Consider the following 26,450-nt stretch of genomic DNA (forward strand, 5'->3'; position numbering starts at 1 on the left):
GCCCCGTGCTGGCTGAGAGACGCGCACGCTTGGAAAGAGGAGGCAGCGGCAGGGGCAGGCTTTGTGGGTTCGTTGTATAATAGGCCCCTCCTATCTTCTCAAAATGAAAATGGATGGAACGTAAACAAGCCAAAGTGTAGCGTCCGCTCAACATGGATCGTGTGCTATCCTTGCGCACACCCACCGCTCAACCGCCTACCAATATTTCGCATCCTTGATCGTCAATTCTGCCATGGCACTACGTACCCACACGCTTACCACACTTGCTCACGGGTGGTTCGGCGTGCCCGAAGGAACTCGGCTGGCTCGCCGGCTCTCATAGCCCATGCTCCCCTGTCCGAGCTGTCCCCCCCTTTTCTCCTTCCCTCGCTCAGTAGCGCACGTACGGCACGCACGCACGCACGCACGCACGCATGCATGCATGCATGCATGAGCTTGGGCCAAGTCAGTCAACAAGCAGACAGCCACGTACCTACGTACCTACCTACCTATAGTTAGCCAGTTAGCCAGGCACCTTGGTTGTTGGACTGCGGCCGCCGGCACATGGGCAGACAGACGGCTAACAAGTGACTAATCACGCATGTACGTACTACTTGCTGCTCGGCCGCCTACCCTGTCTGACGGACAGACCCTTGTCCTGGTTTGTTAGCTTCTTAGCTATGGCGTGGCATGGTGGGTGGTCTTTCTTTTCCCCCGGGCCAGCTACTTACTGTGTGTCCCCTCGCAGCAGCAGCATCATCTCGTGGACGTTTTTGGGACTCGGTCAGTTAATTTGTTGGCTGGCCATGTACCTACCTATGCTGTGCTCTGCTTTGCTTTGGGGCGAAAGAGAATTTCTAGAACCGAGGCGGGATAGTAGTGTAGGCACAGAGTGCCGTCCGTCACTGATGAAGCACGATGCCACCACTCTCAATTCCAACTTTTCCATCCCACCCCTCGTCGCCCCTATCTTCTCCGCCGTAACCACAACGCCATTCGTCCCTCTTTCTATCCCCATTATCCCCCCTTCCCTTCTACCATCGCATGTGCCTACTTCCACCGCTACCCCAAACGGAGTCACCGAAGACCAGAGAGCAAAGCCGTCCCCCGTCCCAATCGCTCGCTCGCCTTTTGACACGCCCGCCGCCCTCCCGCCGCCTGCCGACCGGCCGGCGTCCCCGGCTCCCCGGCTCCCCTCGCTCACTCCTTCGCTCCCTTCCTTGCAAGGCGAGGCGAGGCGAGGCGAGGCGAGGCGAGGCCAGCGGCGCTCTGCCGAGCTGAGCGGCTGCCTCTTGTGTCTGTGGAGAACCAGGGGGGTGGGGCAAAGAAGACGTGTGCACATCTGATCTGGGGACTTATTGCGGAGACATTAGTTGGTCTTCGGGGTTGTTGGTAGGGCAGATTGGGGGACCTGGGCTTCCTGGAAGCAAGTCAGGTACTGTGGTGGCGGACCTGCGTGCGTACGTGCGTGCGTGGCAGCGATGCTGTACAGTACAGTACCTGCTGCTGTGAGATGCAGAGTGCCTTAGTCCACTGTCCCTGCCTGTCCCATCCGGCTGCGCCAGGGGACGATGCAGCCATACAGCATGGCATGGAAGACAAGGTAAAGCACGTAAGCAAGCGAGCAAGCAAGCCAAAGCAGCAGTAAGTGTCCGGCTACACTACCCTTGTCCCTCTCGACGACCACTACCACCTTACCACGCATGAACGACCTAGCGATAACGGCTGGTAGCTCACCAACCGACAGCCGCGGGCGAGCGTCGCTGCTGAGTTGTGTGGGCGACTGGGGCTAGAGGGCCGATTTGGGTAGCCAGAACACTGCAAATGACTGAAATGGGCTGCCGGAGGAGTAGTGTGTGTGCAGGAGGCACGACACGAATGTGATTACGATGGAATACGGCGGCCGCATGGAGCCAGCCATGCCTGCATGCAGGTACGCTGTCCCTAACGTACGGCGGGCCCCCTGACGACAGGAGCGGAGCTATGGGCCGGGCTGCCGCAGTCTGTCTCGGTGCGCGGGTGTGGCGACCAACTGCGGCTCGTCGGATTAGAGACGGATGGAAGGCGGCGGCGGATATCTGATGGGACGGAAAGGATTGACAAGGAGGAAGAGAGAGAAAGAAAGAAACCTTGGAAGGGAAACAGTGCATCGGAGGTCGTGATGGACAGACTTGTAGAGATCCAAGTGCGATCCGTCCGTTGTAGTTGCTGGCATCTGCCTGCTTGCCAGCCTGCAATGTCGACCGACAACCCCGGGTTGGGTCTGCGGAGCGAGGTCCTGCGGCAGCGGATGATGGCGGGTCTAGTCGCGAGCGGAAGCGCTGTCGTTTGAGATGTTGGCTTGGGGGAAAATTGGGTAGACGAGCGGGAAGCGCAGGCAGGCAGGGCTATCACGGTTTGCCTCTTGGAAAAATCATGCCTTGGAGAACGACCTGGATGTGCTGTGGTGCGCGGCCGCTTAGGGACAAGGTCGTCGGCCGAGTTTGATGTCGTTGCAATGCTCCCGTTGATCTTCCGGTTAGATTGTCGACTGAGGATGACGAATGCGGGGAGGTGTGTGTTTGAGCATCACTCGTCGACTAAAATTTCCTGCCTGTTTTGGCAACAACGGCAGAGGCGTTGACATGTCGTCGATCTACGCTTGTTTCTCCCATTGGCCCTGCTTTCAGCTGAATGGTTCTGACAGTCGACGTGTACCCGTAGGAATGGCGAACGAGCAAAGTCCGTCAAATCGGACAATGACATCACAATCCAATCCGTGCGTCGAAGACGTGCATATGCAGGGGTCGGTCTTCGCTATGAGGACTAAAATCAGCACGCTGTACACACAAGCTTAATTCAGACTGCCCAGCCACAACCTTGGCCCATTGTTCAGTCAGTGCACAAGCTTCCACGCTACCTCTAGTGTGCGGCCCCAGCCTTCTTCCACCGGCATCTGTGGTCTCGTGTGCTCCAATCCGGCGTACCCACGTACCACTATACGACTGCATGCCAGCCAGTAGGGATGTCGAATCCTTTGTGACAAATCCCAGCCTCTTCACTGCTGGAGCAGTCCGCGCACTGCTTGCCAGGTCAGGACCCCGATTCGGCGCACACACCATCGTCTGGCAACGCCACCACGGGACGGGAGCGGCAACCTGATACTTTGCCTACTGGCGGCTGAAAGTTGACAATGCGCATGAGTTTGGGCGATTGAGCCTAGCGTGCAGTGTATAGCGTTGTGGCTGCCATGCGCGGTGCTTAAACGACATTTGGCTTCGTCGACTAACTAGCATAGCAGAGAAGGTCGAGGTGGTGGAGAGGTGCAGCCAATGGCAGCGGCGAGGGTGGGCGTGGTGAAACCGACGGCCTGGCGTTGCGCGAGCGGAGGCGGACGGTGCGCTAAGGTAGAAGAAGGGTGCTCCAGTCGCTGTCACGTTGCTCAGCTGAGCTGCGATCAGTTTGGTTAAGCTTATTCGGACAGACGGAGCCAAGGATTGGTGATGTCTTGTTGTTATGCGGCCACGCCCAGTCGACAAAATGAGACTGTCGACCATTTTGGATACCTGTGCGGCTCGCGGGCAGCAGCCATGTTTGAGAGCATTGACCGACTTGTTTTTGGTGCAGTTTACTGTGAAGGTGGTGCCATCAAATCAAAGCGCCCGTGGTAATCAGATGAGAGCGAGTAGCGTCTGGAACATGTCTTGAGTGTCAAAATGAGGTCAGCATTTAGCAACGACCTCCAGCGAGACAAATCCAAGCCCCTTGTTCATGCCACAGGGGTTGCTCAGGTACAGGTAAACTCGGGGCTGTCGTTGAATCACTCTTCCCATGGTCATATCAAACGTCGCTATTAGCACAAGGATGCTTGTCCGATGAAAGTGGTTCAAGATACGAGGTGAACCCGAATTATGCAGAGCCGGGGTCAGTATTTATCTGAAGCGTTTTGAGGCAGAATAGACCGGTCCGCCTTCGTTGTGAAAGTAAATGGACCTCCGGGTATGCCGTAGGAATGTGAAGATTGTTCCCGCTTCGCATCGTCATTGTCGTGCGAAGCGCACATCGCGCTTCCGCGTATCCGAAAGTCTCTTCTGAATCGCGGTATCTCTTTGAACCCGTCCCGCTGTTGGAATCGTATGATCGCAAGGACCAAAGCTCCCATGCCTTTGGAATAAACATATTTGATCCATGCTCTTAACGCCGAAATATGCTCGAAAGACCATCAGTCCGCGACAAGTGCTGCAGTACCTTGTTTTCCAGTGCCAACGCCGAGCACGCTCAAGGGAAAACTTGAAAGCAAACCGCCCCCAAGACAGGTCATCGTTCGGTTTGTACCTGGGATGTTTGTTCAGTATGCCGTATACCAGGCAGGCTTTCGCGACTTGAATATACCTGTGTCCGTTCAGAGTCCGAAACAGACAAAATCTTCACAAGGCACCACGTAGGATCTACGTTCCGCAGCCGATTTCTCAATGCCTTTAGCATTTCCGTCTCTTCAGAACCCAGCCTAAAATGCTCCGGGACCAGAATACTCCTCTCGGTTATGATTATGCGATGCGGCGATTCTGTGACATTCTCTGCACTGGCTTCTTCTGAGACTTGAGCGCTTTCTGATCCCATCTTTTCTACGTCGGGGGCCTTCTGCGGCCCAACATTCCGTGGCGTCCACCAGTAGAGAGGAAATTGACGCTGTACGTTGTTGACGACAAGAGCCACTCCAAGCATGAGCACTGAGCCCAGCAAGACAATGCCGATGTACATCCATCCCAGGTTGCGCACTGTCGTGTCCGTAGCGGCAAGGATAGCAGTAGCACCCCCAGGAGGAAAGGTCGTGTTGGTTATGGTCATGACCCAAGACGCTACTCCGCAGCATAGCGGACCAGCTATCCATGTGAGGCTCTCAAATTCATCGCTCAACATGAATAATTTTGCCACAGCAACGCCTGAAATTGCGGACAAAGTGTTACCTACGATTGCATTGCGCGGAGTAGCAAGTGGAGAATCAATGATGTTGAATTCGAGAATCGCTGCGGCACCCTGGAAATAGTTCAGTCGATGCCAAAAGTATCGCAACAGGGATTTCATACCAGACTGGCCACAATCACTGGTGGATGAACCCTCTGTATCACAGGGCTGAACTTGTAGACGGCAGTGATGACTACGAGTCCCAGAAAAGCGCCAACAAACGCCCAACTTGCAATCAGTATGTTGCCAACCTGTGGTATGCCGAATTCGCGATACCCGAGGAACCGGGCCAGTGGCTTCGGAAGGCGGGAGATGCGATTGCGGGGTATGAAGCGGTTGAGGTAGTCGTCAATGTCAAAGTGGACATCTTGTGGTCGCGGGAGCTTCATAGCGCCAGTCGTTTCAGGAAATGTCGAGGATAGGGGACTTCATGTATGCCCGAGACAAGGTGGAGAAGGCACAAGGAGGAGAAGGTGGTCGTGACATGCTCGGGATGACTACACCACCGTCATTCATAAAGCATCAGCCCGGCAGCGTGGAAGTGGAGTTTGGGCGCCTCGAATGCTATTTTTCATTGCTCAACACCCTCACGGGGTGACGTGCCGCTGCAGCCGTGTTCATTCTCCGTGTCTGGCAGTGAAGTTGCAGGCGAGGCAGGCCCACCATGCTCAAAAGGAATTGACGAATTTCCAGCCCGTGCGCGTTTGCAAGTCGTACGCGCCACTCCTGGTTCAATTGCGCAGTGTTCCAAACTTTTTCGGGCTCTTCTTCCAATGGCGTCCAAGCCCTCGATAGCGATGACTTTGAGAAGCGTTTGGCTTGCTTGATCCGACGGCCAACGTGACCTGTCGTCAGCCTCTTTGGCGCTTTTCATAACGTAAGGAGAATCGCGCCAAGGGAACCAGTCCATGCTCTTTTTTGGCTTTCTCCGCGGTCATTGGACACGCCAAACTTCGGCGAAACATCCGCCTCTCCACGTTGCAACTGTAGGAGGATTAGGAAAATTGTATAGATTCCATGGTGTTGACTATGCGCACAAGACTTTCTCTGCGAAATCTGTGAGCCTTTGGATTAATTTGTGGGTTTGCAAAGATAAGAGGAGCATACCAGCCAATCAGCGTTTCACATGGCTCGCTGAGCATTGCCTTTCTCCGGTGCGCGACCGAACCAGGGTTGGCGCTGAGACGCCGTCACGGAATGGGATCCAGTGACGAAAGGTTGTTTACTATGAAGCGTGCTTTGGTGACCGATTCGCACTGCCCTTGCGATTTCAAATGTGAAGGTCAAAAACTGCCCAGACGGAACCTGGCCGCAGGAGGATTCCAGCTGTCGGCAACAACGGACGAGGCGAATTCGTCCTCTTTGGAACTTGTTGTGATCCGTCTTGGTGCACCTCGGATTTTTGAATGACGCTCGCAGCAAGGGCTGCTTTGTCCCGAAGGCCGACCTTGTACGGAAAGCTGAAGGTAGCTCCGCGGAGAAGCGAGACGTTGGTTTAGGATTACTCGAGAAGCTTGGCATGTTTGCGAAGAGTCGCTTGCAAATTGGCACCAATAATTCTAGATTTGATATTTTGTACGTTCAGAAGGTGATCCGCAACGGTTGATTGGTCTAGTTGGTTATGACGTGGGTCTCATAGTTTCTCTTATGATCACTTCTTCAGAAGTGAGCGATCCCAAGGTCACCAGTTCGATCCTGGTATCGACCAGTTTCTTTTTGTTTTTGCCTTTTCGAAGTCTTGAACTCAATTGTCAAGGGCCTGGGGTTGTTGCAACATGAAAGGCGCAAACCGCCATTGGTCATTGGAGCTATTGAGAAAACTGCCAGGCTCCAAGCTGTTGTTCATTGGCGTGAGATAATAACACTCAGCTCTTTTGTTTGCAGACAAGGCTGGCCAGAATCGCAGACTGATTGAGAGGTAGAAAGAAAGGTGAGCGCGCAAGCGAGAGTTGATTGTGCAGAAAGTTATAATGTCCCAACATTATCTGCTCACCTTGGGCTGAGTGGGTCGCCAAAAGCAGGGGACGCACTGTCGACGAATGATTCCTCCGCGGAGGGTGTGGAGAGCAGAGTAGTAAGTTTGATGGTAACCTTGCTGGCTGCCGCGAGACATTCCCTTACTCACACCTTCTTCCCTTTGTTTTGACTATCCTTCCGATGTTTGGCTGAATGCAATTCCGATACTGGGTATCTGGCAACAAAGTGGGACCATTTGCCCAACTCCGCTTTGCTCCGCTGGGGATACCTTGCATGCTTTACCATTGATCTTCGGCGAGAAAGCATAAGAAGGTGCCTTAAGCTAAGAACCAGATGGAGGCCTGAACGAGAGTCTTGGGAACCAATTGGGCAATTCAAGCATTAAGGGATCCCAATCCATGTTTCTTTCGGGTTGAACAGAAATGGCCACAGAGGGTATTTAGAGCCATGGTTCTCAACCCCGTATCTCGACGGCTTTGTGGTCACTTAATTCCCCATTTCAAAATGGCACATACACACAATTTTCGAACCTCGTTTCATTCAGGGAGCCACAGCCAACTACTCGATGTTATTGATAGGCTTCGATCTTTGGGCATCAGTAATGATGTCCCGCTGCCTCAGATCATTGTGTGCGGAGATCAGTCGAGTGGAAAGAGTTCTGTTCTTGAAGCTATGTCTGGAATCCGTTTCCCCATGAAGGAGAACCTTTGCACGAGGTTCGCAACCGAGCTTATTCTCCGGCGAGGGAAAGTGCCAAGCGCAACTGCCGCCATCGTACCTGGATCGGAGCGATCTGAACAGGAAAAGAAAAAGATTTCTGGGTTCCAGGCCCCTGCCGTCCAACTGGAGGATTTCCCGTCGTTGATTGATTCCGCAAGAGATGCCATCGGAATAGATGCCGAGACGAAAGCGTTCAGTGACGATGTCCTGAGGGTAGAAATATCCGGTCCAGAACAGCCGCATCTGACACTCGTTGATCTTCCGGGCGTCATCCACGCCGAAAACAAGCAACAGTCCTCAGATGATGTGGAACTGGTGCAGACACTGGTCCGCAAGTACATGAACAGCTCACGGAGCATCATCCTTGCCGTAATTTCAGCGAAGAATGATTACGCGAACCAGATTGTCACCAAACTCGCGCGGGAATTCGATCCCCAAGGCACCAGGACTCTGGGAATCATCACCAAGCCGGACACTTTGCATGCCGGATCTGAAAGCGAGAAAAGTTTCATCAATCTGGCCAAGAATGAGGATGTGGTGTTTCGCCTTGGCTGGCACGTCCTCAGGAACAGAGACTTTGACAGTCGATCATGCACGATCGAGGAGCGCAATGAGAAGGAGAAAGAGTTCTTTGCCCAGGGCGCATGGAAATCCCTATCATCTGACGTTATTGGGATCGAATCGTTGAAGCCTCGACTGAGTTCAATCCTCAAAGACCACATCACTGGCGAGCTCCCCAACCTGGTCAGAGACATTCAATCTGCACTGAACGACTGCAACGCCAAGCTCCTCAACTTGGGAGAACCTAGGACTTCAGTGCACGAAGAGCGTAGATACCTGATCTCCACCAGCCAGTCCTTCACCATCCTTGTCAGATCGGCGGTGAATGGGACACATGATGATACCAGCAATTTTTTCGGCGATGCAAGGACCAAAGCTGGCTTTGAAAAACGACTGAGGGCCGTTGTTCAAGACATTTTGTCACAATTTGCCGAGGACATGAGGAATAAAGGAGAGTATGAAAGGATTGTTGACAACACCAACATGTCCAAGGACAAAATCTCGAGGAGAGAAATAGCTCGTTCAGAATATCTTGAAAATGTGAAAGAGCTGATGAAAAGGAATCGAGGATGTGAGTTGTCCGGGACATTCAACCCCATGATCGTGGGAGATTTGTTTCATCAACAGTCCAAACCTTGGACCGGTATCGTTGAAGAGGCGGCCCAGAAGGTCGTCAAAGCGTGTGAAATATTCATCATTCACGCACTATATGATACGGTGGAAGGCACCGCCGGCAACGAAATTATACGACAAGTCATTGGTCCGGTGATGAGGAAATTGTTGACAGAACTGAAGGAAAAGATTTCCGAAATCATGGCGCCCCACCGGACTGGAAATCCGTTAACTTACAACCATTATTTCACCGACACGATTCAAAATGCGCGCCGGGTGCATCAAGAGAAGCGATTAGCGAAGACGCTTGATAAAATATCAAGCTCCGGGAAGCACCCTCCGACACTGGACAGCAACACGATAGGGTCCATAATTTCAAGCTTCCACGCAAACTCTGAAGCAGACATGAGGCTTTTTGCGAGCATGGAGGCATTAGAATACATGACAGCATACTACAAAGTAAGTGTCGTACTACCTTTGATGAACTGAGAGCCAAACACCCTTTGACCTAATCGACTTGCGAAGGTTGCAATGAAGCTCGTCATCGATAACATTGCGAGCCTCGGAATCGAGCAGTGCCTTCTGAGGAAATTGCCAGACTTGTTTACTCCGGAAAAGGTCGCAAGCCTTGACGATGAGACCATCAGCAGCATTGCCGCGGAGCCAAATGCCTCCAAAGAGAGGAGAAAACGGATAAAAGACAAGGTGCAAAGTCTTGAGCAAGGCCTGCAAGCTCTGGCCAGCGTTGCTCCTACGGATGGCCTCAACGCTTCGGGTCTGTCTTCCTCGTACTCACTTAGCTAAGCTTGAACTGAAGCTGATGAGTTGTCTCAGTTCAACTGGTCGAAGGATTCGGACAGAACGGGAACACGAGTGGATCACCCGAACAGACCGCGTTGCTTGTGGCTTCTCCCGTGGTTATGAACTCACGGAAGAAGATGCAAATTGGCAAGAAGTCTGATCAGTTGCTGCCGTTTCTTGCAACATTCTATTCCACTAATGAGAGCAACTCCTAGCCTCTCCAAGTGGAGTAGCCCTCTGATCACCTCGAGAGAAAATCTGGTCAAGAGTAAGGTTCGTGGCGGCTTAGAGTATCTGTTGTTAGGCGAGAAAATGGATTATTGATACACTGCAACAATCACAACGTGGGCAAATAAGAAGACAAGTGACAATCTGTCGAACGACCCGATCATTGTTATATCAGTTGTCATTACCACATTCTACGTGCGCCGCGCTCTCCCTCCCAGCCGCCCGTATCCACCACGAACACACGATGCAGCGCACTGCGCCAAACCACCAGACCTTCAGCACCCAGTCTTCTATCACAACTACCTTCATCCCACCACTACGATGCGCAGCCGAGTGACCATCATGATTGCGAAAACAAAGCACGCGCAAAAAGCAAGGCGAGAGGAGGAAGAAATTCGTGTGAAAAGGTTCATTTGCCAAACCCATCCATCCATTCATGCCCACGCGTTGCCCTCTACCACCACTTGCTGTCTGCCATCTCAACCCGCTCTTCTCAACTGCAAGCGTCCTGTCGAGCTTCTTGTTCACGCTTGGCGCGATCAATGCACAAAATCAAAAAAAGTTTGAATGGAAGGGAAGGAGAAAAATTAGAAAAGCCTAAGAGAATGCCCAACGCCAGTCCCTTCATGCAAGAGAAGAAGAAAAGAAAAGTGAAAAAGACCCTCCTTAATCGCGTAAAGGTCCTCCAATTGAATCAGATGAGAGGTGAGGAAAGGCGTGTTGGATTGACGACATCCAATCCAACTCGGGTGGTTGAGGTAGGTCGTGTCAAGGTCTTGGCCCGGCGTGATCGTAATTTTGTTCGTGGGCGGTTGCCGGTGTCGTGCGAGTTCAGGGCGGAGCCGCTCGCAAGGGTCAATGTTGGTAGATGCACTACCACAGGGCTTGTAGCGATTTGAGCGTTGCCCTAAGCGGTCGTGGGGCTTGTATAGTTAAAGCTGGAAGGTTCGAGTCGTTTACAGAATCTCCTTCAGCTTCTGCTTCTGGTCCGCCGTCAGACTGGTAGGGAACTTGATGTTGACGCCGACGACGAAATCGCCACGCTCCTGCGGTTTCTTGCTCTTAGGCATTCCCAGGCCCGGGAAGCGGTCCGTGTAAGTCGGTGGCGTTGGTCCTGATCCACCCACTGCCACTTGTTTGCCGTCAATGGTTTGAACCGTTCGCCGCCAACCGGTGAGAGCTTCCTTGAGATCAATGTCGACTTTGTGGTGGATATCGTCGCCTTCGCGTTTGAAGAGGGGATGCTCTTTCTGAAGAAATGTCAGCTATGACATCATCTGAAATATTGCCGGTGAAACTTACCTCGGACACGACGAAGTGAAGGTCCTGAGTGCCGCCCTCTACTTGGTCGCCGACGTCTGAGAACTTGATCTTGGATCCAGGCTTGAGACCCTTCTTGATTGGCACCTCGAGAATACGGTCCTGCGTGCTCTGCTTTCCGGTTGCCGGGTCGTATGTCTTGCGCTTGATCTTCATCTTCTTGGTCGTGCCATTGAACAATTCCTCCAGCGTGACGGGCAGCGGCTTCTCCACCACTGTGACTTCTGGTGTCTGCGGCCTGCGGTCACCGAACCGGCTTCCCGTCGCAGACCTCTTCGCATTTGGTCGTCCTCCACCGGGGAAGCCACCAGGCATGCCACCACCAAAAGGCGAGAAGCCAAAGTCATCGTCATCCATGCCCCTTGCGCCTCCACCGCCGCCGGAACGCAGGAATTCTGCAAATATATCTTCGGCGTTTGAAAACTGGAACGAGCTGCCTCCCATGCCGCCAGGACCGCCGGTCGAGAAGTGGAAAGTGCGGGCGCCGGCGCCGGCGCCGGCGCCGGGCATTCCGCCAAAGTTGAAGTTGCCTCCGCCAAATGGGTTGCCTCCATCTGCGAAGCCTTCCGCACCCTCTGGCGGAGGTGCGCCGCCGCGCAGGATGAATTCCAAGCCAAACTGGTCGTATGTTTTCCGCTTTTCGGGATCGGACAGGATTTCGTACGCTTGTGAGAGCTCTAGAGAATGGAATGGTTAGCAAACACGACGTCGTGGCCGACTGCAGATGCCCCGCGGGGCTGGAGCGTGATCAGCTCACCTTTGAACTTTTCAGCAGCTTGAGGGTTGTCTTTGTTCTTGTCGGGATGCCACTTCAAGGCACCCTTGCGATAGGCCTTTCTGATGTCATCTTGCGATACCGAAGGGCTCACACCTACAGGAGGAAGAGTCAGCGAGGAAAGCCGAGAAGATCCATGGTCACCAGCCTCGTCAACCGTAGCTTACCCAGCGCATCGTAGAGCTTGGTCTCTTTGACCATGGTGAGAATCCGAGAATGTTGGAGAGGTGGTTAGGGAAGAGAGTAGATTGGCCGAATGTCGTGAGTATGGAATCGAGTCGAAGTCGCTGTAAAGGACGGTGTAGACAGAGAGGCGAGTGAGCGGACGCGGGTAGTGGTTACATACAAGCGCAAGGCAGGTTTGGCCACAGGCCGTAGAGACCCCAGGTCCTTCTAGCAGCTTCGACCACAGCTACCCGGCCCACGCGCACAGACCCGGACCCCAGCCCGCAGCTCGCAGCCCGCACCACCACGGCATTTCACGATCTGCGCTGCAGACATCAGAGCTCACTCCCAACGTCATATGCTGAAATCGTCCGTTTTTCGCATTCAAGCGCTTATGAACAAGCAACCAGTTCCCAGTCCGTGTCCGTGTTACGCCTTCAGAACCCGCAAACTCCACCCTCCGCATATGGTACAGCTTCAACAGCTCCCCGCGTGAAAGCTCGCCGCATCTTCCCATATTCCAACCGTGATTGCATCCCTTCCAAAACTACACACACTCCCTTTTTTGCATAAATACTCAAAGCGCAAAGCGACAAGCTTAGTCGCTGTCACTGTCCTTGGCCGACTTTTGCGACTTGCGGCGCTCCTTCTTCTCCTTCTTCTCAGCCTTTCTGCGCTTGCGCTCGGCCTTCTCCTCTGGAGTCTCGCCCTCGTGCTTGCTCTTCCTCTTCTTGTCCTTGGGCTCGTCGCCGTTGACAGATGCCGGCGCAGGAGCGTCAGGAAGCTCCTCAGCGTCAGCAGTAGGGGCGGCAGGCTTAGAAGGCGTTGCGGCAACGGGCTGGGCAGAAGCTTGCTCAGCGGCGGAGAGGTCCTTGTAATCGCTCTTCCACTGGGCCGGGGTGTTTTCGTTGACCCTGCCGTACTTGTCGAGCTTTCCGTCGGCCTTGAGCTTCTTCTTCTCAGTAGCAACCGGTCCGAGACCCCAGCGCTTGGGGTAGAGGTCGCGCTCCATGATGACGCGCTTGATCTTGGCAACAACGCCGTGGTCGCACGTGGTCATCTCAACCGTGGACATGAGAGCGATACCAAGGGCAATGGCTTCACCCTTTGTGGTCATCAGGACGACCTCCTCATGAACCTCAATGTCGCGGTCTGCAAATGTTAGTTTGAAGAAAGCAAAAACTCCAGTGATGGTTGCTTACCGAAACGAAGCAAGCCCGGAATCATGAGCTTCGCACCGTAGCAGACGGCGTTGACGGCGCTGTCCTTGACGACGACTCTCTTGTACGAGGTAAGGAGCGACTCGAGCGGAGAAATGACTTGGCGCAAGTACGACTCGTCCAAGTTGTTGTCGTGGACGTGCTGGGCATCGAGAACGTCGTGAAGCGTGACCAGGTTGTCGTTCTCGCTCATGGCACCACTCCTTACACGCCTGAGCTCCTGCATGTGTGCACCAACGCCCAGTAGCAGACCCAAGTGGACGCACAGAGTACGAATGTAGGTGCCGGCCTCGCAGCTGACCCAAAAGACACCGAGGTGGCGGTCATTGTCAAACTCGATCAGCTTGCTCTCGTGGATGGTGCGGATACGGAGCTGGCGCTTGACGGCCGAGATCAGAGGGGGGCGCTGGAACAGAGCTCCAGTGAGGGTCTCGAGAGCGCGGGCGAATTGGGCCTCGCCGCCGGGAATCTTGTCGTGGAGACGGATGACGCAAACGTACTCCTTACCAGCGCCCTGTTGAGACTTGACGAGACGAGTGGCACGGTCGATGCAGACAATCAGGCAGCCGGTGACCTTGGGGTCGAGGGTGCCGCTGTGACCAGTCTTTTCGACGCGGAGAATTCTCTTGATCCACGCGACGACTTCGTGACTGGAGGGGTTGGCGGGCTTGTCGAGGTTGATGACACCGGAGGAAATGTAGCTCTTCAGGTCACGCTTGTGGGGAGCGCAACCGTGGGGAATGGGGACAAAGTGACCGCTGCGGACGAGCAAGTTGTCGTAGTTCTTCAGCAGGAGCGGCCATTCGCTGGTGTCGATCTTGGGCGTGACGGCTTGCGGTTTGATGGTGTAGTCCGCATCCTGGGCAGGGACTATGGCGGCCATTGTGGATTTGAGAATTCGCTTCTGGCAGCCCCTTCCGTTGATGCTGGACGATTCCTGTTGCCTCTGTTGGATTGGCAGTGTTCGCGGTTGGAGTTGAGAGTTGCGACGCCGAAGCTGCACCTCGAAATTTTTACTGGCCCGTGCGCCCTCTCGGCGAGCCAGTTTCCCCAGTGCGCCGACCGGGCAACCCTCACCGCCCTCTTACCTAAGCCGCAACGCTCAACAGTGAACCATGGTAGGATACTCGAGTCACTGGCTGGATTCCAATGGAAAGCAAGATTGCGTCTATCAATTTCAAGTCACCATTGTCCCAGCGAAACAAGTCAGGCCAGATGCTGTATTAATTGTAAGATCTCTGCTTTCAACTGCCCAATCAATCTCCTCCCAGACGACGACCTGGCCCACGAGTGCTGGACCAGCTTGTCCCAGTACTGCGACCTTCTGTTGGTGCAGTAAATGAGGTACCGTATCCTCGAGTCTGAGGTGTAGGCCGTGCTCCACTGCCAGCAAACCAATTCCTCACAAATCCCGGTGTGCTGATGTAGTTTCTGCCGCCTCCGAACGTTGGCCAAATGTGCGTCAAAAAGTCGTAGAGATGGGCAGCGAACAGTCCGGTTCCCTGATGCAATGCCGCTCCAGTGCCTCCCATGACGAAAGTGACCAAGAGAAGCAGGTAGGGCAGGTACTTGGCTTGGATGGTGATGACGAAGAAGGTGACCATGCTGTTGGCGTTCTCCTGAGCAAATGTGTACGTGATAGCCATGATGAGGGCGTCAAGGAATTTGAAGGCACCGAGAACATAGCCGGCCAGGCCCTTGACAGGAGTTAGTAACTCTGTCTGACGAAGCCTTTCACGCTCAGAAGCACGACGAATCGGATGATGAAAAGTATGTAGGGAGCCAAAACCACCTCTGCGACATGGGAGACCGCAGACGTTTTCTCAACTGACGTTCCCACCATGGCCACACCGCACACGAGCCGTAGTAAGGTATGCGAATGATGGCTCGTGCGAAGTGCAGCGGTAATCTTCCCTGGTTCCAGGAACCGCTTCAGCTAGAAAAGGCTGGGCGGGCAGATATCCAGGGTTTTGGTTGTGCTATCTAGGGGAGACTCGACCGAGGGCAGTAAGGCCGGATGACGGCGCACAGCATGACTGCAAGAAACTTACCGAGATAACAGCCCCGACAAAGACAATGTACACGAAAAAGGAGCCAGGCTCAGAGAATCTTGGTGACCCAGTCTCGAGTTGAGAGCCATACTGATAGAGAAAGTATGGGTCCATGATGATACCAAGTTGCGGGCCGGTTATGAAGAAGGAAGTCACAACTCTCCAGATCTCTGGCGGGAACCTGAAGACCCGGTATGGGATGAAGACCAAGGGCGGAAACGGCACAAGACCACTGTAGACGCCAACAGAGGTGACGAGAGACGCTGCCACAATCGTCCTGGGGAGAGTCAGTTGAGAAGTCGAAGAATTGGCGCGCATTGCGAGCGGAGACGACGTACCTCGTCACCGGCGGCAGGGCCCAGAAAGCGTCCATGGTGGATATTGTTGGTTAGCAGGGTCAAAGGAGGAGGAGGTTGACAGAGATTGCGGGTTGGTGGCAGACGTCAAGCCACGCGCGGAAATCATAGACGCGGGCTGACTGGAAGCCGATGGGGAGAAGAAAGAAGAAGGTGATAGAGAACGCGTCGTGGCCGGATGGGAAGAAAAGCAGCGGAGGGAAAAACAAAAGCGCCGGGCTTACCTCACTGCCCCGCGACGGGATCCCTGGCAGCCTCAGGCCTCGACCAGCAATTGGCTGCCGTCTTGGGCGGTGGACAAGCACAAGCACCCCCCCCCCCCACCCCACCCTGACCACCGAACTTTTTTGAGTGTCGCCCGACACGCAACCTGAGCACGCCCTGCGACATCTCCGTCACCCCACAGACTTAAAAGGTACCCCACGTCTTTGTCCTCTGGCTCAACACCTCTCCTCACTGACGCTCCTTGATTTTTCGGTTTTGTCTTTGAATCCAAGCAATTGATTGCTCATACTTTGCTCCAGGTTGTTGTTGTGATACGTGAATCATCATCAAAATGACCCAATCCATCTTGCTGCTCGGCTCTGGCTTTGGTATTTCCCATTCATCCGCCTATGACGCACAGTCCTCTAATCGGCAAACAAGTTGCCCGTCCCACCGCTGAGATTCTGAGCGAGTCCGGCTTCAAGGTGAGGAAACCAGCTCCTTGCCTCCGTGGACTCCGGCGCTAACCAACTCTTATAGGTCACCGTTGGTAAGTCCTCTAGCTCCTCGTCTGATGTTGGACTGTGCACCAACACTGTCAACAGCCTGCCGTACCCTCGAGAACGCCAAGAAGTTCTCCGAGGGCATCAAGAACGCCTCCGCCATCTCCCTTGACGTCTCTGACGAGAAGGCCCTTGACGCCGAGGTCGGAAAGCATGCACTGGTAATGAAGTTCTGAAATTTGCCTGGAAATCATAGACTCATGCCTGATAGACCATCTCCCTCATCCCTTACACCCACCACGCCACCGTCATCAAGTCTGCTATCCGTAACGTAAGTCCTTCTGAAAACTGAACATACAAAAACCAAAGTCTCACAGCCCCACAGAAGAAGCATGTGGTCACCACCAGCTATGTCTCTCCCGCCATGATGGAGCTTGACGCTGCTGCCAAGGAGGCCGGCATCACTGTCATGAACGAGATTGGTCTTGACCCTGGTATTGACCACCTGTACGCCGTCAAGACCATTGATGAGGTCCACAAGGCCGGCGGCAAGATCAAGTCCTTCCTCTCGTACTGCGGTGGTCTGCCCGCCCCCGAGAACTCGGACAACCCCCTGGGCTACAAGTTCTCGTGGTCGTCGCGCGGTGTGCTCCTGGCCCTCCGCAACGCCGCCAAGTACTGGAAGGACGGCAAGGTCGTCGACATTGAGTCCAAAGACCTCATGTCGACCGCCAAGCCCTATTTCATCTACCCTGGCTACGCCTTCGTCGCCTACCCCAACCGCGACTCGACCCCCTACAAGGAGCGCTACAGCATTCCCGAGGCCGACACCATTGTGCGCGGCACCCTGCGCTACCAGGGCTTCCCCGAGTTCATCAAGACGCTCGTCGATATGGGCTTCCTGTCCGACGCCGAGGTCGACTACCTCAAGCCCGGTAGCACGCCGCTGTCGTGGCGCGAGGTCACAAAGCGCGTCCTGGGCGCGACGACGGCCGGCGAGTCGGATCTCGTCTGGGCCATCAGCAGCAAGACCAGCTTTGCCGACACGGACGAGAAGAACCGCATCCTCAACGGCCTGCGCTGGATCGGCATGTTCAGCGAGACGCCCGTCGAGCCGCGCGGCAACCCGCTCGACACGCTGTGCGCCACGCTCGAGAAGAAGATGCAGTACACCAAGGGCGAGCGCGACATGGTCATGCTCCAGCACAAGTTCGGCATCGAGAACGCCGACGGCTCCAACGAGGTCCGCACCTCGACCCTCGTCGAGTACGGCCAGCCCGAAGGCTCGGGCGGCTACTCGGCCATGGCCAAGCTTGTTGGTGTCCCCTGCGCTGTCGCTGTCAAGCTCGTCATTGAGGGCAAGATTGCCGAGAAGGGCATTCTCGCCCCCATGACCCCTGCCATCAACGACCCGCTGATCAAGGAGCTCAAGGAGAAGTACGGCATTGAGATGATTGAGAAGGTTATTTCCTAAATTTGACGGGTGCTATTTGGCTAGCGCGGAATTAGGTAAAGAAGAACCATAGATGCTTCCAACGATTTGAGAGAACCAAAATCCAAACGAAATGACTCTTGCAAACTCCCCTCCCAGTCCAGCCAGTGACTCCTTAACAGAACTTATCATCAAAACATCGAAAGGAAAGAAAACAGAGAAAAAGAAGAAGAAGAAGAAGAAGAAGCAACCGGAGAACAAGCAACCGAAGAACAAGCAACCAAAGAAAAACTCGATACAGAAAAAAGAAAAAAGAAATCCCACTGCGAGCAACTCCTTTCCAAAATCCAAAATCAAAATGTCGCAAAGAACGCAATGCGGCGGTTCCTCCGCTCCCTCCGTCTCCTCCGTGCGTAGTTGTCCAGCGACAAATTGAAGCCCGCGACCAAAAAGGCGTCTATGGCCACGCACGCTTCCCACCCCATCCTAACTCCTTGTCCAACACAACGACCGATCATGAGAAACAGCGCCAACACGGCGAGGATCATGACGACGATATCTGCCGACCAAGCGTGTTAGTCTTGTGTGATGCAAGTCGTCACAACCGAAATATCGTAAGGGCGGACAAAACACGGAAAAATGGATTCAAGGGGTGTGATGGATGCACGGTACTTACATCCGGTTCCGGAAGTCTCGAAGACGTCGAGCTCGTCGTCTAGGTCCAGGGCCAACTCTTCAATTGCGGAGCTGAGGTCGGACAAGGCCGTGCCGTGGGTGATTGGTGGCCAATGAGGGTTTTCCTCGCCGATGTCTTCGAGGTTGGTGGCCTCGGTCGATGTGCTTGAACAGTCGGAGAAGCAGGGGGAGGGGCATCGGGAGGAGGCTGGGCTGGAGCATTCGGACGACATTTTTGTTTGATGTGTCGTTGGTTGTTGTGGTTGTTGTGGGAGATGTTGTTGCGGCGGTAGTTGAGGTGATAGAGGTAGTTGAAGTAGATGTGTTGTGGTAGTTGTGGTAGTTTTGGTAGTTGATGTGCAGAGAGTTGTGATGTTTGTCTTGATGTGACCTGGCGGGGGAATCGAAGTCTTTAATACATATAGCTGTGGTTAATCTCACAGTCATCGGTAGAAGTGTCATGGTGAGACTAAAGAGGAGCAATCCAAAGTTGAATGTGCTCATTGATATTGGAGAGCACCACCCAACGGGCTTGGACCCTTGGCAGGCGATATTGGCGTGATGAAATTTCATCACCCTGTTCCCAAGTTGACAAGACCCGTAAAATCGATGGTTCCATGCTTACGCAGTGATTCCATATTTGGATGACTTGAAAGTTCCACGGTAGCTGGCACGGCCAGATGATGCACCAATGATCGACGTATTGATCCAGAGACCAAGCAACGAAAATTCGTTGGTGAAGACTACAGGAAACAAGGAGTGATCACGAGAGGGTGGGATACCAGGTTGAGAAGGACTCATGTTGTTGATGTATGGTCGGGTCTCGTCAATCTACCCCTTCTTCCCCAGTCTTCCACTTTTTGGGCTGTTTGCTCTCTTCTTCCCCACCAACAGGGAAGCTGAGATGCTTCCAATCCTCTATCTGGTGAGAATATCAGTCAGGTGCCATGGATGAGGAGAAGCGATAATAGATCGGGACGAAAAGAAAAGTTTCGCCTTCAGGTGTCTGCCTACCTCTTCAATGATACTTCGTAACCGATCTCTGATACTCTCGACCGCATAACTGCCCAAAAGCAACCGTAACGGGGGATACGAGCAGTGTCCGAGCTGCCAGACGAGCTCCGCACTCTTGACCGCACTCGTCGGCTGTCTGTCGTTGAGCCATTGAACCATTCGCTTAGCATGGCCTGCAGGGGCATTTGGCCCATTGTACGGTTCTCTGGCTGGCTTGACAAAAAAGTGACCGTATCTCTTCAGTATCACGCCGTCATCTGCTCCAGGGTCCTCGGGCTCGTCCAATCGCACATGGCCAGGCTCTACAAGAGTTGCCTTGATATTGAACGTGTCAATCTCATACAGCATGCTTTCAATCAGTCCTTCCACGGCGTACTTGGTCGCACAGTACGGTCCCAGTCCTGGCACGCCCAATGCTCCTGCTGTGCTACTGAAGATAAGGTACCTCCCGTGCTGTTGCTGGCGGAAGAGCGGCAGCGTAAGCTGCAAGATGTGCACCGTGCCGAAGAAATTGGTTTCCACCTGGGCCCTGAGTTCAGCCTCATCCTGTTCCTCACAGGCTCCTATCACTCCGTATCCGGTGCAGTTTGCGACAACGTCTATCCGGCCCCATCTCTTTACAGTCGCGTCTATGGCGTCCTTGACAGTCTCCCTAGCTCGGACGTCGCACAGCAACCCGAGGCAATTCTTGTTGCTGCGCTCATGGACCTCCCAGCGCTTCATCTGCTCGACCGTGTTCTCTTGCGTCCAGCCCACGGCAGCTACTTGGTCGCCGTGTCCCAGAGCGGACCGAGTCAAGGAACGTCCCATGTGGCCGGTAGCTCCGAAGATGATCCATACTGCTTGTTTTGCCGGATTGTTCTCGGTTGGCGGCTCGCAGGTGGCAGGCAGACGAAGTCGGGGCTGTTGCGATGCAGCGGCAGGCGAGAGAGAGGGGCTGTCAGCCTCGTTGTTCATAGCGGTGTGTTGGTTCGGGGGATGTCAGTTGCGGAGTGCTCCAAGCGCACGACGCGAGGTGTGAGAATACGGCAGAGGTAGTTGCCGCGGAGGTGGCTTCGGTACATTGGGTTGACAGCTAAAATGACGTTTGTAGATTTCGAGGTTGCATGGAACACAATCTTCATGGCTGCTTGTACAGTCCGACGCGCCATTGAAGCTTTGAAGATATGTTGTTGTTGTTTTGAAGCTGAGAGAGTCGATGTCATTGGCCACGTCCTCTTCATGCCGACTCGAGTACTGTCGCCAACGTCATTGCGGAGGATTCCCGCCGCCGAGACAAAGTCGCGTCTCTCCTCCATCCCAAACAATTCCTGTTCTTTCAACCAACAAATCCTCCCGGTGCAATGCGTATTCTTTGATTAAAAACAAACACACCACGATCCACTCTCATGGCTGCGGCGACTGGTATTTATGACGCCCGCAGCTCTGTGCGAATCGAACTGCGCTAACATTGACTCATAGCTTCGACCCCAGCACCGCAGTCCTCTAGCCTCTCCTTTACGCAGGGATTTTTGCTTGGACAAATATCGATAACTCTGATAATATTTTGCTTCATCAAATTCTTCATCTTTGGCGAGCCACCGCCACCCGAAGTCCGCCATGCGACACGCGGTGCTGAACGCCGACAACGCACTCTCTCCCACCAACGCAGTCTTGGTCCCAACTCCTCGCTCCTCCGCCACAAACACAGCACGATACTTCGACCGCCGCCGCCAGTCACGAGCGATACGATACTAGCTAAAACCTACTACAACGTCAAAGGCCACCAGCCCGAGAGCTTGGACTGGTTCAACGTCCTGGTCGCGCAAACAATTGCTCAACTCCGGGCAGATGCGCGGCAGGATGGCGCCGTGCTCACGTCCCTGACCAACATTCTGAACGGACCCACAAGACCAGACTGGCTGGGCGAGATCCGCGTTACGGAAATCGAGTTGGGAGACGAATTTCCCATCTTCAGCAACTGCAGGATAATTCCCGTCGAGGACAGAGGCTTTGGGCTGGGGAGCCCAAGTAAGAGCGAGGGCAGCAGTTCGAGCGAGGGAAGGCTACAGGCCAGGATGGATGTGGATTTGAGCGACGTCATCACTCTGGGCATTGAGACGACGCTCAAGTTGAATTGGCCGAAGCCTCAGGTTGCAACGCTACCAGTCGCGCTGGCCGTGTCTGTTATAAGATTCAGTGGAACGGTAGGTTTTCTCTGCAAAATCTCGCTTGGTCCATACTAATGCCACGTCTAGCTCGCCGTGTCTTTCATTCCCTCTGCTCAACCACCCACCTCAAACGACGAAGATTACTCCGAACCCAATAACCCAAGAAACTCGACATCCTCCCATACACACACGCCCACCACCCTCGCCTTCACTTTCCTCGACGACTACCGTCTTGACCTGTCCGTACGCTCACTACTCGGATCGCGCTCTCGCCTTCAAGACGTCCCCAAAATCGCCCAACTGATCGAATCGCGCCTGCACACCTGGTTCGACGAGCGCTGCGTCGAGCCGCGGTTCCAGCAAATACTTCTTCCCAGCCTCTGGCCCCGCAAGCGCAACACCCGTGGCGGAGAAGACGAGGCCGCCGACGCCGATCTCGACGGCAGGGGGGATGTAGGCGAAGACGGAAGGCACGAGAACTATGCAGGCACAGGGCCCGCTTCAAACATGGACGCATCACCTCCCCGACCCAAGTCCGGCGCTGCCGAGCGCGGCAGTCTGAAGAACCTCCGCGGCAATGGCAGCGGCGGTGGCGGTAACGGAACCGCAACTCCACCTACTGCTGCTGCCCCCACCTCCGCACCTGCCAGCAGCAAACAGGCCGCCGCAACCTCCAGCCGCTCGTCGTACGTCCCCGCCGACGAACTGGAAGCGCGCATGGCGGCCGAAGGCCAGAAGATGCGCGAGGCCGAGCAGCGCGCCAAGAAGCTGGAGCGCACGCGCTCCATGCGCACCGAGTCTGAGATGACGCGGCCGGGCAACTTGCGGCTGCGCAGCACGGGCACGTTTCCGCATAGCAGTCGCGAGGCCAGCGCGAGGGCGAGGGAGTGGAGGGCTGGGCCGGCGTCGCCAGCGTCTGCCGCGGCGAGGCCGATGCCTGGGAGTATGCCGGGCGCGCCTACGACGCCGACGCTTTAGGTTCGTAGGAGCGAGCAAAATATTGAGAGGGGAGAGGAGAGTACTTCAGTTTATAAGGCATGATGGTGGACGACGATGTATGAGGCATGCCAGCAAGCCTGTCTGCCTGTCTGCATCCTTCCTTCCACTATTCGTGACTTCCACTATTCGTGCCAAAAAAAAAAAAATGGCGCTGTGGTTGCATTTACGGAGGCTTTGGTGTTTGGGCGCCGGGAATAGACGACTGACTCTTTTGATCTTTGTAGACATGTTGCATGTATGTATGTATGTATGTATGGAAAATGATTGAATGTATATATGTCGGTACTGAGGAAATGGGCTTTTTTTTTCCTGCTTTTGCCCTACCAGTTGATACCCCCCCCTCTCTCTCTCTCTCTTTCACTTCGTGGGCGCTGGATTGATATGGTAGGCTCTTTGTGCATCAGATTGATGATAGCCAATCCAGGAGAAAGGCCAAGAGTAGCATTCAGGGGTATTCAGACACTTCTATCCAGCGAACCACGAAAGACTCACACCAAGACCATCACAACTTCACGCGCAAGCGACCAAATGCAAAAAGAGCGACCATTTCTTGTATTACCGTAGCTTGCGCCTTCGATCGCAAAGACAAGAGAACAAACGCAAGCAACGCGTGTCGGTTGCTCATCTGGCAGCAAGCTTGCCTGAAGGACAGCCAACGACGCGGCTCCCTGACTGGCGGCATGCTGTACACGAGGCCATCTAACTTTCCAAGAGTACTCGCGCTCTCCGGCTTGACTATCTCGGGGGCGACGTATGTGTGTTGTGGCCAGTGCCTCTGAACCAAAGCCTTCGTGCCGTAGCATCAGTGGACAGACATGGCGCGCCACCGTCTTGACTGTAGGTAGATGTAACCAAAAATCAAAGCGAGATAGGAGCATGCCGAGGGGAGGAGGGTGCATCGGCCGGCAGCCAGCTTGCCAGCAAGTCAACAGACGCAAGACAACGCAGAGCAGTACCAAAGCATCAACTCGTCGCTGCCAAATGGCGGCAATGCAGGACAAGGAAGAATTTCGACCGTTGCAGACATCGCTACCAGGTGTGAACGAATGGACTGGGATTAAAAACTTGATTAAACGGGTAAAAAGGGCAAAAAGGGTCAGGAAAATGCCTGTATCGTGCAGTCAAAAACAACCAAGAGCCAACTTGTGATGACACTTGCCATTTGACTGCAAGTTCCGCGACTCGCAAGTGTGTACCGACCCGACGAGCGAAGAGGCGGCATCAGGGAATTGACGCGCCGTTCCGCGTGGGCGGTACCGAGGCGACGAGATCAACGGAGGGTCCACATGGCTAGGATCGATCTCGACAAAGGGGGGTGCACGAGACAGTGCGTCTTCCCCAGTGCGCTGGATCGGGTGAGGCGGGTCTGGATGCCTCGCGGGTTCCTACCATGTGCCTGTGGGTGGTGCTGCTTTCGGTAAAGTGATGTGACGGGGCCAGACGGGCTCCGCAGCTTGATGGGCGACAACTTTTGCAACCATCGCTCTCAACGCTCCAGATGCCAATGCGCGCACACGCTCGCCTACCGACACGCTAGCCTCGACGCGACTGTCAGAGGCCCTAAACATCCACTCCCCCGTCGGCCTGGCAAAGCGTGCGCATAGCGCATGGCATCCTCCTCCGCGGGGACGGAATGGCGCACTGTGACTATGCGCTCGCCTTTCGCCCCCGGGACGTCTACCGCGTCACTCACTGCACCTTCTTGGCTTCCTTCTTGACCGTCGGGTCGGGTTCGTACTTGCGGTCGTCTTCACCCTCGACCTCCTTGACGATGCGCTCCATCTCCTTGGACTGCTTCTCCCACTCGGACTGGGCCATCTTGAGCTCCTTGCGGAACAGCTCGTCGTTGGGCCTGCGGTACGAGCCTCCCAGGCGATCCCAAAGGGTAGTGTATTGGCCGTAGTTGAAGTTGAAGTAGAGGCTAGACAGGGGTCAGTACTAGTGGTTACGGAGGATGGAAGTATCTTACTGATGCATCGTGTGGCAAGCCGCTCCATTGATAATGGGGCTCTCGGCTACGTATTCGCCGTCGTGGATCATGACGGTCCAGATGTTGACAAAAGCAAAGAGAATGACGTATGCGAATTTCTGGAGAGGGAACAGGAAGGGGAAAATGTGGTAAGGCAGCGACTGGGCATAGCCGTCGAGCGGGTGGAACGCGTGGCTAGCGTAGGGGCTGGGCATAATCCACTTGTGGTGCGGCTTGTGCAGGCGCTTGTAAACCACGGGGTGGTGAAGCCAGCGGTGAATCCAGTAGATGCAGAAGTCGGTGAACATGATGAAGAAGGGGAACTGGATGATGTTGTACCACATTCCTGGACCCTCGTCGGTCGTGTCGTACATTTTGCTGTAGCCGCGCACTTCGGCGACGAAACAGGGCGCGGTGAAGACGGCCATGACTGGAAGGGCGCGCATTGTCTGGGCGATTTCGAGCGAAATTTGGTTCTTGAGATACTTTGGGTGCGCAAATGTGGCCTTGTCGAAAACGAAAACGTAGGACAGGGAGGCAAAGACAAAGTAGACGACGATTCCGAAGAGCCTGGCGCAATTGAATCAGTTCGGGGTCCGCGACGAGCGAGGACTAGAAAACTCACCAAGTGATGAGGAACAAAGTCGTCGACTGCCGCACGATATCATCCCTAGGCCAGCGACTCATCCAGGCATACTTGGAGGGCGGGAAAGACAAGTACTGGCTGGCAGGTTCGAATCGCCACGAGGCCTGAGGCGAAGGAATGTCGGAGAGGTTGTTCAGAGTGGCATTGAAGTCGGCGCCGTTGGTCAATTTTGTCGCGACGGGACTCGGGAGCAAAAAGGCGTAGACATAGTCGAAGAGGTAGGCGTCAAGGGCCTCGAGTACAATGTCCATGACGCGAGTGGGTTCTGCAGCTTGTCGGTGGCGTAGACTAGCAACAAGCAGCAGAAGAAAAGGTTGAAGCTGGCGTAGCACACGGCGGCCGATATAACGGGCGCAGTCACGTACGTAGGGAATGACGAGCGAGCAGGAGAAGGGGCCAGACTCCAGGTTTTGCGAGACCGGACAAGGGCCAAGATCGGTTTTAAGAGCGAAGGGATTCTTTGGCAATTTGCAGATGAACGAAGCTTCCAACGGCAACGCGGGCGGGACCCTCTCGACGCGCCATTGGCTGGCCTCAGCGACACTAGGCCTTAGGCGGCAAGGCCCGTGACATCCGGCAGCCAGAGGTTCCGAAGGCCCAGAAAGTCAGATCATTGTGCCCTCACAACAGACTGACCATGGCCCGCCCGTTGGATACATGTCGTCGGCACCTACCGTCTACTGTACGTCGCCGGAATGCTTACCGTACACTTGACGCTTAAGCCAATTTAGCCCACAGAGACGGAACAGGCACACGCTGCCGTAAGGTAAACCTAACCCGACTTAAACCTTCGTATCGTTTGGGTGCTTGACTCTCACCGCCCACGTGATGCTTCTCCGCCTTCCTGATCCGTCCATCTGACTCTCTCCCGAGATTCTCCCGATCTCCACCATTTCCCTCCCGGACCTCACCGCACCCGACGGGACCCGTGCCGCCGTTGCACCAACTCAACACCCCCCCCCAATTCTGCGAAGTCGGACTCTGGCGCTGCGTGTTAAACGTCCTCCCACTTGTCACGGTTGTCTTGGCCCCTTTTCCTCCCTTGTTTCCCCCCTCCCGTACCCCGTTCCCGCAACCAAGTCCTCCTCAGGCCCTCTTGCCGTCGGCATCTTCGGCCGCACAGCCCTCCTGCCGTCGGCATCTTCGGCC

At 54.7% G+C, this 26,450-nt stretch overlaps 11 protein-coding genes and 1 non-coding gene across 12 annotated transcripts; 4 read left to right on the forward strand and 8 right to left on the reverse strand.

Annotated features, from left to right (window-relative positions):
* Positions 1–395: 395 nt before the first annotated feature.
* IWZ02DRAFT_273824 (uncharacterized protein) lies at positions 396–1,518 on the reverse strand. The gene is made up of 2 exons (XM_066763534.1): positions 489–1,518; positions 396–434 (listed from the first exon to the last, which is right to left on the reverse strand). The coding sequence occupies exon 1, from the start codon at positions 1,319–1,321 to the stop codon at positions 764–766; it is 558 nt and encodes a 185-aa protein (XP_066622276.1). The 5' UTR covers positions 1,322–1,518; the 3' UTR covers positions 396–434; positions 489–763.
* A 2,377-nt stretch (positions 1,519–3,895) lies between these two features.
* On the reverse strand, positions 3,896–5,678 carry IWZ02DRAFT_273720 (HPP family protein). The gene is made up of 2 exons (XM_066763533.1): positions 5,046–5,678; positions 3,896–4,995 (listed from the first exon to the last, which is right to left on the reverse strand). Exons 1-2 carry the CDS (start codon positions 5,310–5,312, stop codon positions 4,276–4,278), a joined length of 987 nt encoding a protein of 328 aa, XP_066622277.1. The 5' UTR covers positions 5,313–5,678; the 3' UTR covers positions 3,896–4,275.
* An 845-nt stretch (positions 5,679–6,523) lies between these two features.
* IWZ02DRAFT_t67 lies at positions 6,524–6,631 on the forward strand. The gene has a single exon. It is a non-coding gene; the product is annotated as a tRNA-Met (tRNA).
* A 773-nt stretch (positions 6,632–7,404) lies between these two features.
* On the forward strand, positions 7,405–9,809 carry IWZ02DRAFT_482123 (dynamin family protein; the record flags this gene model as incomplete). The annotated part of the gene is made up of 3 exons (XM_066769139.1): positions 7,405–9,252; positions 9,319–9,568; positions 9,628–9,809. 3 exons carry the CDS (start codon positions 7,405–7,407, stop codon positions 9,807–9,809), a joined length of 2,280 nt encoding a protein of 759 aa, XP_066622278.1.
* Positions 9,810–10,749: 940 nt separating this feature from the next.
* On the reverse strand, positions 10,750–12,399 carry IWZ02DRAFT_273846 (DNAJ heat shock family protein-like protein). Its single transcript, XM_066763535.1, has 4 exons — positions 12,085–12,399; positions 11,900–12,013; positions 11,125–11,819; positions 10,750–11,072 (listed from the first exon to the last, which is right to left on the reverse strand). The coding sequence occupies exons 1-4, from the start codon at positions 12,116–12,118 to the stop codon at positions 10,779–10,781; spliced, it is 1,137 nt and encodes a 378-aa protein (XP_066622279.1). The 5' UTR covers positions 12,119–12,399; the 3' UTR covers positions 10,750–10,778.
* IWZ02DRAFT_452341 (Centromere/microtubule-binding protein cbf5) lies at positions 12,310–14,295 on the reverse strand. The gene is made up of 2 exons (XM_066767584.1): positions 13,285–14,295; positions 12,310–13,234 (listed from the first exon to the last, which is right to left on the reverse strand). The coding sequence occupies exons 1-2, from the start codon at positions 14,183–14,185 to the stop codon at positions 12,681–12,683; spliced, it is 1,455 nt and encodes a 484-aa protein (XP_066622280.1). The 5' UTR covers positions 14,186–14,295; the 3' UTR covers positions 12,310–12,680.
* Positions 14,296–14,508: 213 nt separating this feature from the next.
* Positions 14,509–16,009, reverse strand: IWZ02DRAFT_452343 (Der1-like family-domain-containing protein). Its single transcript, XM_066767585.1, has 3 exons — positions 15,692–16,009; positions 15,354–15,630; positions 14,509–14,999 (listed from the first exon to the last, which is right to left on the reverse strand). Exons 1-3 carry the CDS (start codon positions 15,724–15,726, stop codon positions 14,559–14,561), a joined length of 753 nt encoding a protein of 250 aa, XP_066622281.1. The 5' UTR covers positions 15,727–16,009; the 3' UTR covers positions 14,509–14,558.
* A 478-nt stretch (positions 16,010–16,487) lies between these two features.
* On the forward strand, positions 16,488–17,890 carry IWZ02DRAFT_377966 (Apo Saccharopine reductase; the record flags this gene model as incomplete). Its single annotated transcript, XM_066764972.1, has 3 exons — positions 16,488–16,637; positions 16,688–16,747; positions 16,802–17,890. The coding sequence occupies 3 exons, from the start codon at positions 16,488–16,490 to the stop codon at positions 17,888–17,890; spliced, it is 1,299 nt and encodes a 432-aa protein (XP_066622282.1).
* A 600-nt stretch (positions 17,891–18,490) lies between these two features.
* On the reverse strand, positions 18,491–19,269 carry IWZ02DRAFT_273888 (uncharacterized protein). The gene has a single exon (XM_066763536.1). It carries the CDS (start codon positions 19,094–19,096, stop codon positions 18,584–18,586), a length of 513 nt encoding a protein of 170 aa, XP_066622283.1. The 5' UTR covers positions 19,097–19,269; the 3' UTR covers positions 18,491–18,583.
* IWZ02DRAFT_273960 (uncharacterized protein) lies at positions 19,223–20,614 on the reverse strand. Its single transcript, XM_066763538.1, has 2 exons — positions 19,538–20,614; positions 19,223–19,445 (listed from the first exon to the last, which is right to left on the reverse strand). The coding sequence occupies exons 1-2, from the start codon at positions 20,492–20,494 to the stop codon at positions 19,350–19,352; spliced, it is 1,053 nt and encodes a 350-aa protein (XP_066622284.1). The 5' UTR covers positions 20,495–20,614; the 3' UTR covers positions 19,223–19,349.
* Positions 20,615–20,710: 96 nt separating this feature from the next.
* Positions 20,711–22,920, forward strand: IWZ02DRAFT_273945 (uncharacterized protein). Its single transcript, XM_066763537.1, has 3 exons — positions 20,711–20,941; positions 20,999–21,723; positions 21,775–22,920. Exons 1-3 carry the CDS (start codon positions 20,926–20,928, stop codon positions 22,663–22,665), a joined length of 1,632 nt encoding a protein of 543 aa, XP_066622285.1. The 5' UTR covers positions 20,711–20,925; the 3' UTR covers positions 22,666–22,920.
* A 1,455-nt stretch (positions 22,921–24,375) lies between these two features.
* On the reverse strand, positions 24,376–25,552 carry IWZ02DRAFT_490819 (C-5 sterol desaturas-like protein; the record flags this gene model as incomplete). Its single annotated transcript, XM_066769693.1, has 3 exons — positions 24,376–24,607; positions 24,656–25,225; positions 25,281–25,552. The coding sequence occupies 3 exons, from the start codon at positions 25,550–25,552 to the stop codon at positions 24,376–24,378; spliced, it is 1,074 nt and encodes a 357-aa protein (XP_066622286.1).
* Positions 25,553–26,450: the final 898 nt, after the last annotated feature.

The sequence above is a fragment of the Phyllosticta citriasiana genome (genome assembly GCF_038021145.1).
Source record: "Phyllosticta citriasiana strain CBS 120426 chromosome Unknown IWZ02scaffold_7, whole genome shotgun sequence".
NCBI classification, from domain to species: domain Eukaryota; kingdom Fungi; phylum Ascomycota; class Dothideomycetes; order Botryosphaeriales; family Phyllostictaceae; genus Phyllosticta; species Phyllosticta citriasiana.

Bases quoted from the DNA above. Each gene is read 5' to 3' on its own strand.
- IWZ02DRAFT_273720 (XM_066763533.1), bottom strand. From the start codon at position 5,312: ATGAAGCTCCCGCGACCACAAGATGTCCACTTTGACATTGACGACTAC. The intron at 4,996-5,045 runs GTATGAAATCCC...AACTATTTCCAG, and splicing joins CAGTGATTGTGGCCAGTCTG to GGTGCCGCAGCGATTCTCGA.
- IWZ02DRAFT_273888 (XM_066763536.1), bottom strand. From the start codon at position 19,096: ATGAAATTTCATCACGCCAATATCGCCTGCCAAGGGTCCAAGCCCGTT.
- IWZ02DRAFT_273960 (XM_066763538.1), bottom strand. From the start codon at position 20,494: ATGAACAACGAGGCTGACAGCCCCTCTCTCTCGCCTGCCGCTGCATCG. The intron at 19,446-19,537 runs GTAGGCAGACAC...TATTCTCACCAG, and splicing joins TACGAAGTATCATTGAAGAG to ATAGAGGATTGGAAGCATCT.
- IWZ02DRAFT_273945 (XM_066763537.1), top strand. The intron at 21,724-21,774 runs GTAGGTTTTCTC...TGCCACGTCTAG, and splicing joins TTATAAGATTCAGTGGAACG to CTCGCCGTGTCTTTCATTCC.
- IWZ02DRAFT_452343 (XM_066767585.1), bottom strand. From the start codon at position 15,726: ATGGACGCTTTCTGGGCCCTGCCGCCGGTGACGAG. The intron at 15,631-15,691 runs GTACGTCGTCTC...GACTCTCCCCAG, and splicing joins GCCCTGCCGCCGGTGACGAG to GACGATTGTGGCAGCGTCTC. The intron at 15,000-15,353 runs GTAAGTTTCTTG...ACTCCTGTCAAG, and splicing joins TTGTCGGGGCTGTTATCTCG to GGCCTGGCCGGCTATGTTCT.
- IWZ02DRAFT_273846 (XM_066763535.1), bottom strand. From the start codon at position 12,118: ATGGTCAAAGAGACCAAGCTCTACGATGCGCTGG. The intron at 12,014-12,084 runs GTAAGCTACGGT...TTCCTCCTGTAG, and splicing joins CAAGCTCTACGATGCGCTGG to GTGTGAGCCCTTCGGTATCG. The intron at 11,073-11,124 runs GTAAGTTTCACC...ACATTTCTTCAG, and splicing joins TTCACTTCGTCGTGTCCGAG to AAAGAGCATCCCCTCTTCAA.
- IWZ02DRAFT_273824 (XM_066763534.1), bottom strand. From the start codon at position 1,321: ATGTGCACACGTCTTCTTTGCCCCACCCCCCTGGTTCTCCACAGACAC.
- IWZ02DRAFT_452341 (XM_066767584.1), bottom strand. From the start codon at position 14,185: ATGGCCGCCATAGTCCCTGCCCAGGATGCGGACTACACCATCAAACCG. The intron at 13,235-13,284 runs GTAAGCAACCAT...TAACATTTGCAG, and splicing joins TCCGGGCTTGCTTCGTTTCG to ACCGCGACATTGAGGTTCAT.